This window comes from Chrysoperla carnea, chromosome 1 (genome assembly GCF_905475395.1).
Source record: "Chrysoperla carnea chromosome 1, inChrCarn1.1, whole genome shotgun sequence".
Taxonomy (NCBI): Eukaryota; Metazoa; Arthropoda; class Insecta; order Neuroptera; family Chrysopidae; genus Chrysoperla; species Chrysoperla carnea.
Genome location: NC_058337.1, coordinates 47,091,306 through 47,109,145, shown reverse-complemented (window position 1 = coordinate 47,109,145; position 17,840 = coordinate 47,091,306). Strand labels below are relative to the sequence as shown.

At 28.2% G+C, this 17,840-nt stretch overlaps 2 protein-coding genes across 3 annotated transcripts; one reads left to right on the top strand and one right to left on the bottom strand.

Annotated features, from left to right (window-relative positions):
* Positions 1–427: 427 nt before the first annotated feature.
* LOC123305305 lies at positions 428–3,944 on the bottom strand. Its single transcript, XM_044886995.1, has 3 exons — positions 3,914–3,944; positions 1,783–2,191; positions 428–747 (listed from the first exon to the last, which is right to left on the bottom strand). The coding sequence occupies exons 2-3, from the start codon at positions 2,180–2,182 to the stop codon at positions 428–430; spliced, it is 720 nt and encodes a 239-aa protein (XP_044742930.1). The 5' UTR covers positions 2,183–2,191; positions 3,914–3,944.
* A 6,860-nt stretch (positions 3,945–10,804) lies between these two features.
* Positions 10,805–17,610, top strand: LOC123303041 (G2/mitotic-specific cyclin-B3). Of its 2 annotated transcripts, none has more exons than XM_044886148.1 (6): positions 10,805–10,962; positions 11,341–11,919; positions 12,273–12,489; positions 14,497–14,883; positions 15,949–16,123; positions 17,405–17,610. In XM_044886148.1, exons 2-6 carry the CDS (start codon positions 11,369–11,371, stop codon positions 17,551–17,553), a joined length of 1,479 nt encoding a protein of 492 aa, XP_044742083.1. In that variant the 5' UTR covers positions 10,805–10,962; positions 11,341–11,368; the 3' UTR covers positions 17,554–17,610. The 2 variants fall into 2 exon arrangements, with proteins under 2 accessions (XP_044742083.1, XP_044742076.1); XM_044886141.1 differs by having other exon boundaries at positions 11,341–11,943.
* The last annotated feature ends 230 nt before the right edge of the window (positions 17,611–17,840 follow it).

Sequence of the window (17,840 nt, the reverse complement as noted above, 5' to 3'; positions counted from 1 at the left end):
TATTTAGTGTAAGATCAGAAAGTTAGTTTGCAAATTCATTGATGTGAAATGACACCTTTTTTTTAGAATTTTGTTCATTAAATAATTTTTCTTGAGTACTTGGACTATTAAAATAATCTAGGTGTTATGTTTCAAATATTGCAACGTTTCGTTGGCCTTTATTTCCAACTTCGTTAAGTAAGTTTTGAGATTACACCATTAAAATTAAATCTTTGGTTCATTTAATAACATGAACAAAAATAATCAATTCATCGTATTAAATTAACCAAAGATTTAATTTTAGTGATGTAATTTCAAAACTTGTTTGACGCAGTTGGATATAAAGGTCAATGAAACGTTGCAAAATTTGAAACATAAGTACCCAAGAAAAATTATAATATTTATCGTTTATAACGTTAAATATTATAATTTTTCTGCTTTATTTGTTTTATATTCCAGTACGATAAGGTTCTCTGGATCCAAGAAGTTGAATTAAGCTTTCTAACTCTAAACATATTTCTTCAGTTTCTTCTCGAAAGTCTGGAATGTTTATTAATTCGATTTCATCTTTAGATAATTCGTCGTCGATTTGGGCTTGTACAATATTCAATATTTGCTGAGCCTCTTGAATTGATTTATCATTACAATTTTCCAAAGAATCATATCCTTTTTTAATTAATTTATAACTTTCAACCAATGATCCTGGTTGATTTAAACGCAAAAGACCTTCATTAATTGAAAAATTACCTCTAATTTTATCACTTAGATCTGTTTTTACATCAAAATATTTTTCAAAATATTTTATTTCTTTACTAGCGTCAATATACGTGGTATTTGCTTCGTCTTTCTGGCCATTTCTTTCTAAACTTAAGGCACTATCCCACAGTTTTTTTGCTTTAATATAGTGTTGACTTTTTTTGAATAACTCATTATATTTGTTCTTTTTTTTTAAATCATATTCATTAGCTAATTTATAACATTTTTCATAATAATTTGCTGCTTCAACATATTTACCATTTTTCATATTGTGTTCGCCATTTTTCTTCAAATTTTTACATATTTCCGGCATTTTTAGTTGAATTGTTTTTAATTTTTCATTCAAAATGACATTAATGCTTTTTAATCGACTTTTTTCAATTGCTTCTTTATAAACCTTAGCGATTGTAGAATAATATTCAAATGGATCACTTCGATTTGAAGCTGTTTTGCTTAATATTGTACACACTTTATGTAAGTTCTTAAATTTAAATTTTGCGTTTCCTTTTAAATTATTATAATTATTTAATTCTAGCAAATATGATTCATTTATGGTATTATCATTTTTTAAATCATTAGAAATATCTATTGCAATTTTACATAAATTTGAATACTCTTTATATCGATCAAAGCATCCACTATTAATCTGATCAAATTCAATTTTAGCTTTTTCAAAATTTCCACTATTTAAAAATTCAATTCCATTTCCAGATAGTTTTAAATTTTCAATTTGTCTGTTTAAACAATTTTTGTATAGATACTGTTTTTCAAAATTTCTCAACTGACTTAATTTATTAATAGCTTCATCAATGTTTTGTGTATAATTATCATTCAATTCATTTAACTCTCCATAGAAAGAAATTCTGTTTACATCCACTTTTGATATCTTAAATTTACAACAATTTTCAATGGTAGTTACAAATATGTGTTTGTTAGAATTGCGACATATCGATGATATCTCATGGTCATATTGCCTAAGATGTTGTAAGGCTAATTCAAAATTACTAGCGCGAACTAAATTTATTATTTCATTAATTTTTCTAAGACATTCATATATAAATTTTGACTCGTTTGATCGACCTAAACTACATTTTATTTTAGAGTAGTTTTCTGCTGATGAAAAATCATAATTATTAATGCTGATTTCACATTGATCATTAAAATATGATTCGGCTTCATTTATAGTTTGCCCGATACAATTACCAGATGCATTATCAAAGAAAATATGATGAACTTTCGAGTTTTCAACAATTAAACTTGCTATACCTAATGTAGCAATACCAAAAAGTACATGACCTGTAGTGTTATAGGTGACTTGAAATGAAACTTTTGTTACACCGGGAACTAAGTCTTTACGACTGTAACCCTTTAAGTCACAAAAACTAGATTCTTCTTGAATTCGATGTCTTATTTCTTCTTCGGAAAAATCTTCTAATTTTGTATTCATTTTTCGACTCTGTAAATGTTTAAAAAAAATTTTAATATAATAGGAGAGATTACGATATAAGTGCCTCCAAAATTTGGCAATTGATTCAAATACAATTATTCAAAATAAAACAAAAATTGAGAACACCAATTTTCGAGTTTTCGAGAATTCCGGAAATTTTTTAAAATTGAAACAGATTAAAATCTCAGAGCGATTAGACGTAACTTATTTTTAAATAAATGGAACCTTACGTTCTGAATAGTGTTTCATGTACTTAGAACGCTTGTGCACTCACACAGTTGAGTCTACGACAAATGAACATATATAAGGTGAATAAAAATAAAAATCATTTTACTTAAATTTGTATGGCTGATTTTTATATATGTTTTGTAAAATATCACTCTAAAGTAGTATCCAGTGTTGCCAAGCACTTTTCGTTGACAACAACTTCTGACGGAGGCTTGAAAGTACAGAGAAATATTAATGAAATTCATTTATATTTAAATGCTTGATTTTTAAATATGCTATTCAGACAACTATAACAAAATAGGGAATATTCATGTATTTTTTTAATATTTTTTTTATATTACATGTATTTTTTTTATAATTGTTTACACCGTTATAATAAAGTAAAAAATATAAATACTGTTTAAAAATGCTGTAATTAAATGTAAAAAAATATTTAAAATAAATTTTGAGATTTTTAAACGCAATTTTTGGCGCTCTCTGTTGATGACGCATAAGTACGTGATCTGTCAATTGATGACAGCTCAATGTAAAATTTACAACCTAAAAAAATGTTTTACAAACAAATATTTTATTGATGATTATTCTCTTAGGAAACGAACTAGATAATAAATAAAAAAAACAAAAATTGTTATTATTAACCGAATTATTAGTTTTCTGGATAATCGGAGAATTTATTTACAACGATTCTCAATAATTGGGAGAATTTATAAAAATGTACCCAATATAAGATAAAATAGTGTAATGTAAAAATAAAATTTACATTTTTGTTCCCAAAATCTGCAGTGCTTTGTTAAGTAAAAAAAGCCTGGAACTATTTAATTGATTTACCTTAATGTCTTTTTTCGTTTTCGCTTCTGGTTGTCTGAAGTGACTACTTATTGTGATTACTTAGTACTTTAAATGTAAAGAAAACTTTAACGCAATTTTCATGAAATTCTTCTTAAATGTTTTTTTAAATCAAGAATTTTGTGAAATCTGCGTTTAAATATTTATGACAATCATGCCTAAATGTATAATAAATAAGTGTATAAGTTTAATCTTGTTCCACGAAATGTTTTACCTTTCCCTTGAGAGTCTATCCTAAATTTTCGTCTTGAATTTTACCGCGAGCAAATATCCTTTTATTTCTCTGAAACCCTAATCATTCTATAAATAAAATTATCTTGATTTCCTCTTTCAAAATTGGCCAATTTCCCGGACCATGTACACTCATAATAATGGTATCGAAATTACCTCAGCTTCTTAATTACCGACAGCCACGCGGTTCTTCGTTTATTTTCTAGTTTTCATGAAGCGCAATATATTTAACCACAAACTTTAATGAGAATTAGATACTTATTTCAGTACACTTTGAGAAGGTTTTTAGGCTTGAGTTTAAGTTGAGTTAGTATGGATTTATTGGTTTTGGGGCAGTTACTTTGGCTCAAATAATTATTTGATTTGTTGTAAACAGTAAATACATTAATAGAAATAAATTATGTTTTGATTTCAATCGTTACATACCTTTATGATAATTCAACAAAAAATAGCGAAATATTAATTCAAATTTCTTTTCATTCTTGTATTATTTTCACGTTCCCTTTCAATAAAAATCCATCAACAAATCATAGTACCACAGATATTATAATCGAATCTTAAAGTAAACAAAAAAAAATTCAAAATTACTAATCGAATAATATCAATTAATATTCTCTCACCATCTGTATAATATTATAATAAAATAATAAGGTTATATTTTAAATTATAAAGTGAATACTAATCTTTAATACCCTTTTATTGAAAAAATTTAAGTCCATTTCATTAATTAAAAAAAAAGAAAGGAAAATACAAACTTGAAATATGTATTGTTAAATAGTAGCCACGATGTTCATAGATTTTCAATGTACATATGTACTTTCTGTAATAACCTTGATTAATCTATATCTACCATTTTATAAATACAAGACAGTTATCTAATCTAATAAAAAAGTGCAAATTTTTTTTGTGGTAATACACAAGCGTGGAGTATGCGCACTTCTAAATATAAAAAAAAAAAATGAAGGGAGAATAAAAAAAAAGAGAGAGAAGTAAATTAGACAAATATTACGAAGGCTAGACATTGATGCAATCTCTATAAAAATTCGTCTCGCCATTTTTTATACCCTATGTATCGCCGGCTTATAATAAATACCTAACAAAAAAAGCAAAATTTTTTGAATAGGAATACTTTATTTTCTCAACAATACTTAATCCAATGAAAAATGTTTTAAATTATTAGATACAAGTTTGAGGTTTTCTATCTAAAATTGCGATTAAAATTTCACAAAAAAAATTCTAGATACGAGGTTTTTATTCTAAGCCGAAGATAAAAGAAATATATCAGAATCTATAGTTTACAAGGTAACGCTTACAAGTATTAATACTAAAAACAAAATTTTGGTATATAAGTTCTTAAAACCAACAAATTATTCCATTTCCGTGTGTCCGTCTGCCCGTGGCAAAACAAGCAACATAAGGAATCGTGTATGTGATTCTGTAGGACCCATCTTTGTAAGCATAAACAATTTTTGTTTGAAATATTTTTTCGTATATATCATTGTTTCCCCGTGACGGCACAAATGAGAACAAAACTAAATTTTCCGTTTTCTCCAAAAATATGAAAATAGAAAGTTGCTATGTTTAAAACAGAGGTGATAAATATCTCAAGTTTTTTATGCATTCTTATAACACTATGCGTGATATCTAAAATCATATTTCAGAACTTTATTTGCAACTTCAAATTTCCGAAAAACTATCGAAGTGTACTGCGAATTCTGCGGTTTAAGTTCCAACTCCGCTAAGATCCGGAAATTGGAAACAATGCGAAATTGTAATCACTACAGACAAGGTTTCATACACCTTATTATACTTTATACTAAAATTTAGTTTCATTTCGTTCAAAGTAAGTATACATCATGAGGAAAACCATTTTTAAACAAGAGATATTTCATATCTCATTTTGAATCAAAATATTATTTAAGAATACTTAAATTTAAAACTGATACAGATTAAATTCAATATGAGATCACCCAGACATTAATAATAAACTATTTATAAGTACAGCCAAAATCAGTTATAACGACATATATTGAGGGGACCAACAAATTTCGTCATTTAATAGATTATACATTTAATTTTAATTATTTATATTTAAGTTAAAGTATGTGTATAATTACATATGTCAGTCGTTATTGCTGACTTATTCCAATGACGTTTGATCGCTAATACCGATATATGAGTTAATAAGGTTAAAAATGGTTTTACGATGGTTGTATTTGGTTGTATTCCTGAAAAAGTATGTAAATGTAAAAAAGTGAATATTTACATGTGTCGGTCATTATAGCCGATATACTTGCTTATAATTCCAATGAATATTCGCCGCTTTAGTCGATATCGCATTATACTAAACCTATGTCTATTCGCACCGTGCGTGAGCTTTTTTGGAGGCGTTTCCATAGTACCGATACACTACTTTAATTATAGAATTGTATTGATGCATATATAATTTTATGGATTGCATTTATGACTTACTATGGAAATTTAATATATTTAAATAAATAATTATGATAATTTACATTTAAAAAATAATATTTGTGCAATTAGATTTCTTATTTTCACAATTTTTAATGCAAGTTTAATTAATTAGTGTTTTTCAATAATTTTAATTTGACATTTTCTATACATTAACATGTAAAGAATTGCTAATTAGTCATAACAGCGTCCTTTATCGCCAAAATTTTTCACTGGAAGCGTTGGCATCGATTTTATTGTCCCTACCATGACTACACACACAACGAATAGCCGATACATTCATATTATATCGCAGTATCTATAGCGACAGTATGCATTAGGCTGCCTCATACTATGATATGTATTTTAGCATTCATTATCTATGTATTCTTTGTTATATTTAGTACACATTACTTAAAAGGACGAATAGCCAAGTCAATAGAGTCTTGCCAATTGTTATTTTAATTAATTAATTCGAATTCAACAGCAGTCTCAAATTATTTTTAAATCTTTTTTTTTTTTTTTATTTATGATATGTAACTCTTATTAATTACGAGTTGGTTAGGTTGAGTTTGTCGACTATAGAGGAGATATTATCGTAAACAATATTCTCTCGATATTTTCTCTGTGTAAAAATATTATATAAAGGTAGTCAATTAAGTTATGTGCAGTAAAATTAAATTATATTAAATTTACATCTAGTAACATTGGATGACATCACAGTTGGTGTCGGCAGCATAATGCGTACTGTCGCGAGACGATAGTTGTTATATACATAAAGATAATACAGTATAGGGATTCCAGTGTTACCAACCATTTAATAATTATAGTAGACACTATATATTGCCATGTAACTATATTTTCAGTTATGGAAGGTAGAGATAAAGAAATCCATCTTAAATAGGAACCAAAGGAAAAAAAAAGTGCCCAGCTGAAATCAGAAAATAACAGAATGGCGCTTGTGTAGCAAAAGGTGTTTGATGAGAACTTGTTTAGATTTTTATCTTACTCTTATTACTTTTGTTTAAAATTACACTTTTGTACCCTCCACAATTTTCAGTAAAGTAGTGATACATTTTGAGTGACGTAGCAATTATGTTTGCGCATGAAAAATGAAAACAAAAGATAATTTTGAAAAATATAACTTTCATGCGTAAATTTTTTGAAGAAATTGCACCCGACAATACTTTTTGCAGCAATCGAAACTTTCCTATCTGAAAAAGCATTGTGCGAATCATTCTTTTCGGTCTTGGCACGACTCATGCGACTTCAACTTTAAGTGCATTTAATTAAAGATAATTGAAAAAATTCACTCGAACTAGGACTCCAACACGGACTTCTTGGATTCATGCCAAGCGCCCTCCAATTGGACCATTCGAGCTCTAGACACATTTTTTCAATCTCTTTAATTAAGATTACTAGGCAAGGTATTTGTCAATATTTAGTTTACGCTGTATGTATCATATTAAAATTGTCAATTATAATCGAGATACTTTGATGTAAATAAATATCGTATACCTGATTAAAAAGTAAACAACACAAAAACAAACAAAAAATAAATTAAGTGCAATTGTTGTAAAAAAATACAAATTAAAAAAAAAAAAAAAAATACTACTTTTTTTTTCTTCAATTTTACGGTTCGGGGTTAATAATCCCACTCTCCGAAGTTGGCAACATCGAGGGATTCGGTCAGGACCATTCATGTTCGTCATTATAATCGATGTCGTTATAACTAATTTTTACATTAGCTGAGAAACTCTGGGAAATATTTGCAAAAAAATACGATAAAACAGATGACATCGTTCTACTCTTTAAAATATGGGAAAAAAAGCCACATTTTGTGCATTCTCTTCACTAGAGCTTCAGGAAACTTTTTTCAAATAAATTGATTTATAAGAAATTAAAAATATGCATTTTAAATTGGCCGTGAATACTAAATTCACAATTCGGTTCATAATGATGAAAATGATTCTAAACTCGTTACACGGGGGTTTTTAAGGTCGCTGAATACGAATATCGTCAAATACCATTTACTCTGGGCACCAAGTATCTTTCAGACCGATTCTATCGATATTCGTGTTCAGACTCCCAAAAAAAACCCGAGTAACGAGTTTGAAATTACTTTCATCACTATTAACCGAATTGTGAATTTAGTATTTACGGTCAATTTAAAATGCATATTTTTAATTTCTTATAAATCAATTTAGATCATAAAGTTTCCTAACTCTCTAACGAATCGAATGTACAAAACCGCATTCAAATCCGTCTTACTGTTCAAAGTTTTTGAACTCCAGTCAGTGCTTCGTTTCCGCAAGTAATGAAATTTTTATACCTAGAGGCTTAAAATGTCTCTACGTTTTCACTTGAATTCTTGAATAGAGAAATAGCATAAGGAAATTACTTATAATGGGCATTTCATCGCGCTGTTTACAATACCTACTGTTTTACGAAAAATTTTGAATTAAAAAATTTAAAATCGTATACGAAAATATAATACTTTTCGGGAAAAATTTATTTCCAAGTTCTCTGAAAATATTTATATTAATAAAATGAATCAATTGCAATGATTTAATTGGTTGCATGATATTAACCATAAAATGCACTCGATTTATAGGTAGTAGGTACAATAATTTTTTAATGTAAATAATAAATTGAAGTGTGTCTTACCTAAATTACTGAAATGAACTAATCAAGTGATTTTATAAACACCTCTACCCAAATTTTTTTCGTACAATCATTATTTCTAAGAGTTACAATCTGGGGATTAAATTAAATTTTAATTTTAGGGTTGCAAATTGGTGATTTGCAAGTCGATCGGAATGAGACTAGTTGGTAACTAGTTTCAAATCGGTAGTAAATGATTGTGGTTATTTGCTAGAAGGTTCATTCTGGTTGAAAAGAAAAACTGGTTTGCAATCAGTTTTCAACGTTTATCTCAAACTGTACCTATACCAATCTAGGTCAAACTGATCAGCCTTGTTGTAAACCTGGCTGACATCTTTTTATTTTATTTTTTAACATAATTTAAATGTTAAATTTTCAGTTTTATCAATCATAATCATTTTTCATACCAGTGCTGAACTAGTATAAAAATTACCTAATTAATTAATAATTACCTAAATATATATTTTATAATTTTTATGCAAATTATTAACTGAGTGGTTTTGCCTTTTTGTACATTTAATCAGAATGGCTTTTTGAATCATTAATAACGTATTTCTTGATATATTGTAATGTACATTTATTTTTTGTAATTTTACGTCAAGTTATAAATAGAATTCTAGATTTTGAAACTGCACGGTTAAAAGTTTTATCCTAATGTTTGTGGTCCTTTCAGCCTTTCACAGTCATAGTACGAATTGTCGTTTGTAGAATATTAAATCTACCTGTTTCAAAAGTAACCATTTTATTATTTTTTATTTTGCTCGAAAATGTATATTAAAATATGTGATACGAATTCAATCACATTCTAAGTACACTTAAAATTATGCGGTTTTCTAACATATTATGGAAAATTTCGCAAACTAGACTTTTTTTTTAAGTTTTCATTAACCTAAAAAAGAATTCATTTGTTATTATTAAAACTATTTGTGATTAATGATTAATATTAGTATTTTGGTGTCTACCAAATTTTTTATTACAGTTTGTCAAGTGTAACTTGTTTCAAGAATTCTCCTTAAGTAGTACTGTAACTGACTGTAACTTTTAAACTTTCAATGTATCGTAGACTACAACAGAAAGTACTCTGTAATGCTAGTAATTTCACTTAAGTGTAATTTCCGCATCTTTTTCTTACTTATATAAATTATAATACCCATAAGTGAGAGGAAGATGTTGCCATCACTGTTACGTTTATAATTTAAGTCGTTTTTACTGTTATGTTATACCAGTGTAGTCCAATAGACCAAGCGCTAGTGATCAAAATCAAAATGTTAGTAGAAAATTAGAAAGGTCGCCATTCTTATCTAACCTGCCGATGACAATTATCTGCGTTTTTTTTTATGTATGCTTTATGGAAGGCAATTATTGGCTTTTTAGGCCCCCGCTTTTTAGATATGTATTTTATCTCCGGTTGTAAAATAACAAATTTAGACCTGAAAGTGCTATTGGCGGCCCTCCCATTTGACTAGAAGACGTAGAAAAATCTGGTCAAAAAGATCAAACAAAAAAATATAAAAAAGGCGAGTATTTTTTTAATAATCTAAATAAAAAAGTTAAATAAATATATCTAATTTTAAGAAAGCGCCCCAGAATAACATTTGAATTTCGATTTTGAGACAAAAATTGTAGCCGATAAAATTTCTCTATTTTTCATCAAGTTTTTTTTTCTACCTCTTTCACTTATCTGACAGGTTCACTAATAGCACTTTCATGTCTATTTTTTTCTACACGAATATACTATTTGCGGCCTATCTGACTAGAAGTACTAAACTACATCTCAAAAAAAAAGTGATAAATCGATTTCCATATAATATATTTTAAAATATCTTTGAGTTGGGTTAGAGTGACGGTCTTTCTAATTTTCTACTACCATTTTAGTCACTAGCTCTTGGTCTATAACTTATCAATACAAGATGGCATAATAACACAGCTGTTTGAATTATAATTTTAATATATATTTTTCTAGATACTAACCTCAACAGATCTATTAAAAATATTTGTCTTATTATTAAATTATTATGATTTTTATATAAAAATTCATTATTTTTAATTATTAATTATTACATAACTAAATACAAATAAATATGTTTTGATTAAAACTATAGCAATCAAATTCAATGTCTATCCCCTCCATAAATCATTCACTACCTACTGCATTTTTTAATTTGACCAATAAGAACAGTCCAAACTAAAACTTATAACTGAAATTCATTCGTTTCAAAACAAAATTTCATTTTATTATTTTATAATTTGTTGTAAAAGAAGTACATTTTACTGTGAATATTATTATTTTATTAGTTAAAAAAAATTTAATATATTAATTACGCTATTTAACTAAACAGGATAAGGAAGCAGGATTGAAGGTCTGTAAAAAATAATATAATAGTTAATATTTTCCATTTAAAGTACCTATAATAATTATTCATGTATACGTTGTAACGGTTTTTATTTTACAAGCATAGTATTTAATTTTCTTGTTTATTGTATTCATTTTTAATAATTGGTAATATGAAATTAATAATTTGAAAAGAATGTGTTAAAGTAAGTTTTAACAGCATAAATGCTGTTTTTTCTTAACCGAATTTTATTTCCAAGTTTAGGAGGGAATAGTAGCTTGTCATTTTTGAGTTGAACCATAAATTACCATCTTGTTTTATTAGAAATAGAATTAGTTTCAACATTTTATTGATTAGTTTGTACAAGTTTTAACAAGTATCTGCATTTTTAATTTTTTTTTTCAGAATTTCATTCCTGTTTTTGAATGAAAATATGGCTCCTATAAAGGCACCTCTTAAAACAGCACAATCTACTACTGCTTTAAATACAAGATTCAATTCAAATTTATTATTACGTCGTGGTATTTCAACAAGGACTCAACAAAATATTGGAAAGCCTATAGCTGTATCAAAAGACAGTCGTTCAAAACGAAAAGCTAATTCACCACTGAAAGAAGCAAAGGATGTAAAACAAATTGATTTAGGAAATAAACGAGCTGCATTGGGCGATATTACAAATGCTACATGTAACGAGACTGACGTAAAAAAGACTGGTTTAAAAGATACTTCAAATGCAATAAAAAAAGTAACAGTACAAACAAAATTCATAAAAAATGTTAAACAAAAGGCATCAATTGAAAATATTCGTCCAATTAATGGAATTCAAAATAAAATTGCTCCCATTACGCGGAGCCAAATAAATCGACCAGATCTTGTTTTAAAAGCAAAGGTTTCGAACAAGGTTACTTCAAAACTACCGGATGCAAGTAAAAAAATTACTCAACAAAGAACAAGTGATGCTTCTGAGAAAAGTGAAGATTCACTGTACGTTACAGCAACTGAGGACCTGTTAGTTAAAAATTTTTTTAACACGTTTATTCGCGGTTTTTTTTTTATTTACCTAATAATTTGTTAACAAATTGTCAAGTTGAACTTGAAATCATATGATAATGATTTAAAAGTAACTTCGTTTATGTAATGAATTTAAAGTAACTGTAGCTTTAATTTGTTAACAAAATCTATAAAATTAAAGTGATTTTATATTTAATATAAAATCGATTAATTTTTTCATTTAACTTCGATTGCAAGTATTTTTAATTATATATTAATAATTAGCATTTAAACGTGTTAAAAAAATATAAAATTCTAAATTTTATTATTTTCATTTTCAATTTCAGAAACGATGCACCATCAAAAGAACCCGCTTCAGATAAAACTTCTACTGAAATAAAAAAAGTCGTAGAAATTTCACCACCATTAATTGCACCTAAAGAACCAGAGTTAATTCGCGAAGTTCCAGAAGGCGTTGAAGATTTTGATAAGGAAAATTGGGATGATATTTTCCAAGCTTCACATTATGCAATGGACATTTTTGAACATTTGAAAAATAGAGAGGTATAAATAACAAAATTTATATCTATGTTGTCCATTTTGTGATAAATTAACTTATTTTGAAAAATAATTTTTGTAAATGTATATGGAAAGGGAATATTTAATTAAAACTTTTGAGTTTTGGGTTAATAGTTTAGAGTTCTAATTTTTATGAATAAATTAAATTTCTGGTGGAAGAACGAATCCGTTTTAAATAATTTTCTGCATAAAGTTCGTATGGTTAGCAAAGATTTACCTTCTGCTATTGAAATATTGAAACTGCTGCAGGCTTACGAATGCAAGTAGTTCCTTCGATTTTTGCCTTTCCTAAAAATAATCATTTTGCAGCAAAACGCGCTTTGGTTGAAAAGCAGTTACTTTTTCCAGGAAGAATTAATTTTTTTGGATACTTTCAGACTTACATTACTTTCGCTCTGACGAGATTTACTTTACAATATTTTGACAATAGGCACACGCCAAGCTAAAGAAAAAATTCTTATATACTTGATTTTATAAATGCATTTGAACGGGAATGTATTTACGAATAGAACCAAATTACGTATAATTTTTTATTAATTTTATGTTCAGCATTTAGATAATATTGTACGAATTTTCACAATTTCTAATGCAACAAGTTTAATTAATTGTTATTTTTCAATAATTTTAATTTGACATTGCCTATAACATTACATGTAAGCTGTCATTCTAAATTAAATGCATGATTTATTGTTAATTTCCTTAAGATGAGAGCGCTGCGTTCGATTCAACTACCCCCTTCACTTACTGTGCTACCTGCCAATAAATTAAACACTGTCTTGCGCCAGCTTTAACCATAATAATATATACAAAACATGTACGGTCATCTGCTTTCTTGATTGTAGTTACGATTAATATTGGCTACAAAACGGAGGAAAGAACGTCTACAATTTGTCTCTTTCTATCTGACCAATAATTAACTTATATTAACTTGACTTGTAAATTGAGTTTCTTGTCTCTACAACTCCATGGTATCGTCTCTATGAATATCTACATTTACGTGCGCTTAAATCGCATTATCCCAACAGAATGGAATTACATAAAATATATGAAATTATGCTGTCAAAGTAACGATTTTAAACAGAAAACGATTCTGTTAAAATAATGACTTAAAAAGCTAATTTTATCATTTTACTGCGCCCAGTTGAACTAATTTAGCGATACCAAGTGCTAACTCATTAGCTACGTCCAGTCGAAATCATGCGCTCCGGCTTCCCAACTGTAACTCCAAAGAAAACAAGCCGTAGATAGGACCTGGTGCGACCATTAAGGTCCACACGAATAATTTCTCATAATGAATAGTTAAAAAAAATAAAAACTCGGCCGAATATTATGGAATTTTCTTCGGATCATATTGCCATTAATACTTTTCGATCGACATCACAATGAAGTCAATATAATTTTTTGACTTCGCGATATCGATCAGGGAAGAATTTTTTTTAAAACCTCGATCGACTCGAAACGACTTGACTGAATGCTATAAAATTTTCTGATCATATTTCTGTTAACACGCTTCGATCGACACTTCAACAAAGTCTATATCATTGTTCGCGCGATATCGACGACGAAAAAAATTTCTACGGACGTACGTATGTGTACACACCCATATACATACATACATCTTAAAATTTGTGTTAAAGAAGTCATTTCGTAACCATAAAACGTAATGATTTGTTGAAAATTTCGAAATCGGACTCATTGCAATAACTTCTTATACTAAGAAATTTAAAATAGATTATTATTTGGGATGCCTGAGCAATACCGAACGCTCTGTCCAGCTAGAAGCTGTCAATTATAAAGCATGCTTTTAAAACATTAATAGGTTCTCATTAAAAAATTTAAACTTTTTACGAAATATCTCTAATTTGATATGTAATCAACTGACGACTTTCACCAATATTATTGCCGAACACTAGCTATTTATTTATCCCTTGATTAATAAATTGTCTTTTGTTTCAAATAAATAAAATCCAAAATTGTTTATCTTCTTTTCAGTCTCACTTTCAAATTCGAGATTATATTAGTAAACAACCACATATAAATATTCACATGCGATCATTACTTGTCGATTGGATGGTTGAAGTTCAAGAAAGTTTTGAACTAAATCATGAAACCTTGTATTTAGCTGTTAAGCTAGTGGATATGTATTTAAATAAAATTCAAGTTGGTAAAGATGTACTACAATTGGTTGGCGCGGCAAGTTTATTCATTGCTAGTAAATATGACGAAAGAATGCCACCTTTGATTGATGATTTCCTATACATATGTGATGGTGCTTACGAAAAACGACAAATGTTAAAAATGGAGATGAACGTTCTTAAAAATTGTAATTTCGAAATGGGTATTCCATTATCATATCGATTTTTACGACGGTACGCTCGGGTATGTATACCATATTCAAGGTTTTTTTTTTGAATGTAAATTTAAGAGACCTATCCAATAAAAATTTTTTTTGGATCAATTTGAAAGTTTGAGAGAGCAACTGATAGGCAATATTTTAATGAAGCGGTTTTTTCAGTGAAGGGGTAGAGTGCTATCTTGACATTTTTTTTTAAGGAAAAATCTATTTAGAGACTTATAAAATGTGGAAAGAAAATCGAAAAAAAAGATACTTATTCCTAAAAACTTAAAACCCTATTACTAGGAGCTCTTATCGGCACTCTTAATCGCTTTGAAAGGCTTTTGTGTCTGCTAAATCTGCCGATTCAACAGTATTTTCTTCTTGTGATATTGTTAAATTAGATCGCCTATCGTGCTTCTCCGTTTACATCTCACGGATTCCTAATCCTTTTTTTTGTTCACATGACTCCTTGTAGGTCATCATGAACCCCTGGGGGGGGGGGGTATATAGTAAGTAATTTGCAAACAATTTCAAAATATGCGATAAGTTCTACATACATTCTTCATTAAATTCATTAAATCTTCCCGGAAATATCTTCGGCGAAAAAACATAATTTTTTCGCGATAAAACCGATTGCAAGTTGTATGGAAACGTTAATATTGATTTCTGTATTGGGCACAGTATAATGCTGATACATGAGTTTAATGTCTGTTGAAATCGATTTATTCCACAGGTTTCTAGTGTATTCCTCACTTTTAGAGCCGATCTCTCAATCAGCATATCTTAATATTAATCATTAAAAATGACAAATAAAAAAGTTGTCGATTATTTTAATAATTTCCATCTCACATCATGCACTTTATGTTATTCTCATAATAGATGGTTTCAAAAGTTTTTTCTTTTGCTTTTAACATTTTGAAGCAGTACATAAGTTTTTCCCCCTGCGCTTTCTTAATTTGCTCAAGTAAAGTATCGAAATCAAACCAATTTGATCAATCATATGTATTTCATGTCTTATTGACATGAAATATATTTTGCATTTTTCAAATTATTTAATTGCAGTTATTTTACAATAATATTTATTATCATTTTTATAATATTTTTAGTGTGCTAAAGTCAAAATGCCAACATTAACATTAGCAAGATTTATTTTGGAATACTCACTAATGGATTACACAACAATTACGCATTCAGACTCAAAATTAGCATCTGCAGCTTTGTATATTGCACTTAGAATGGAAAAAATAAGTGGATGGACGTCAACTTTGGAATATTATTCAGGTAACATATGAGTAATAATAATTAATAATACAAAAGGAGGATACCGCGAATGGACACCTAGACCAATGGTTCCTCTGTACCCTCCTTGAGGACAACCTGTCACCCGAAGGCTAGATGTCTTCGGGTAATACATGAATCCTATTTCCATATTTTTCTCAAATATCTGAAATGAAAAGATTTTTTATAATGTGTACATGGTTTTTCATTAATGTACATTATTAGTCCAATTCTACAATTAGGGTAGTTTTATATCTTAACAGAAAACGAATGTCAGGACGTGAGCGAATTGAATACAACGTACAATTTTACACATGTGACTTGAAGGTTATTCCACTTAGCTAGACAGTGATCGCTGCGTTTGAAAAAAAAAATATATAGTTACTGCTACTAAGTCTATGTTACCGGTGATGCGTCTTTGCTATCCTTATGTTAAATATATAGAAATGACAGACAAATCTTGATGGGGGAAGCATTGTGGCTTGTAATTAAGAACAGATCTTATATATTCCACATGTACGCGCTTATCTTCTCGTCCTTCGCTCTAACTCACTTAAATGGTGACATCAGAAATTATAAGGCACTATTATTATGTTTAACTATGTTAGACCTATTTTACAAATGAAGTCGTTTTTGTTTATCGGACAAATGACATACTATATCAATTGTAAAATAGACTTAAGTATCACTGCCATAATAAGGGAATGTTTCGAATAAAAGATTTTAACAATAAATTGTATATAGAAAATTTCATATTTGAGTGGTTAACTTTGAACGTCTTTTCATGTGCTGTGGTTATAAACAAGGGAGAAGGTAAAGGATCATTTTTGTTGAGTATTGAAATTGACATTAAAATGTAATATTGCCTCTCTTCCGGAATGCTTCTTGTTTCTGCTAGAAAAAAAACTGCAACACTTACATACATGTTATCCAGTTATGTTAAGAATAATTCCTGGTGAAAGAATAATGTTAATTATAAAGAGTAACTGTTAAGGGGATATTCACGAGCAACTGTTTTTCGACTTCGGGTGAACCTTTTAGCGGTACATGGACTATTAGGGACTTTTAACAGTTTCATAAGCACACTTAAAGAAAATTTTTTATAAAAACTAGATTCCATCAAAGTACGTCCAAAGTTTTTCTGGAAAAACTATGTATTTGGAGTAATTTTGCTAAAAGGAAGTAATCGATTTTCTGCCGCTTCCACTACTTAAATCAGAATTTATTTTAATTTTTCAATATTTTTTTCAATTATAGACAAATTGATTTGATGTTTTGTTTCAGGATACCAATTGGAAGATTTCATGCCCGAAGTAAAACTTTTAAACGCTTATTTACATAAACCTCAAAAAGACTCATTGAGCACAATTCGAAACAAATATTCTCATAAATTGTTCTTTGAAGTTGCAAAAAAACCATTAATAACGCTATAACATACCATATAATTAAATATAGATAATTTTAACTGTCACAAAAAAATAAAAAATAATTCAAAAAAATTGAAAAAATAAAAAAATTAGTTTAAAATATTAATGTAAAATGTTTTAACATCAACAATGAGTTTAAAACATTTAAGTTTTAAGTTAAGATAAAGAAATTTGACAAAAATATAGCTTTTGCAATATTTATTATTTGAAGAAAAAATCGATCTGATTTATTATTTTTGATTATTGTAACTCATACTTCCTCAACGTATTATATATTATATATACTGTTGTTG

Excerpts from the sequence above, each read along its gene's own strand:
- LOC123305305 (XM_044886995.1), bottom strand. The coding sequence starts at position 2,182 with ATGAATACAAAATTAGAAGATTTTTCCGAAGAAGAAATAAGACATCGA. Across the intron at positions 748-1,782 it reads GTCAAAATTTATATATGAAT|ATCTAAGTGATAAAATTAGA; the intron begins GTCTTAGAAAAA and ends ATGTAAAAACAG.
- LOC123303041 (XM_044886141.1), top strand. The coding sequence starts at position 11,369 with ATGGCTCCTATAAAGGCACCTCTTAAAACAGCACAATCTACTACTGCT. Across the intron at positions 12,490-14,496 it reads AACATTTGAAAAATAGAGAG|TCTCACTTTCAAATTCGAGA; the intron begins GTATAAATAACA and ends TCTTCTTTTCAG. Across the intron at positions 14,884-15,948 it reads TTTTACGACGGTACGCTCGG|TGTGCTAAAGTCAAAATGCC; the intron begins GTATGTATACCA and ends TAATATTTTTAG.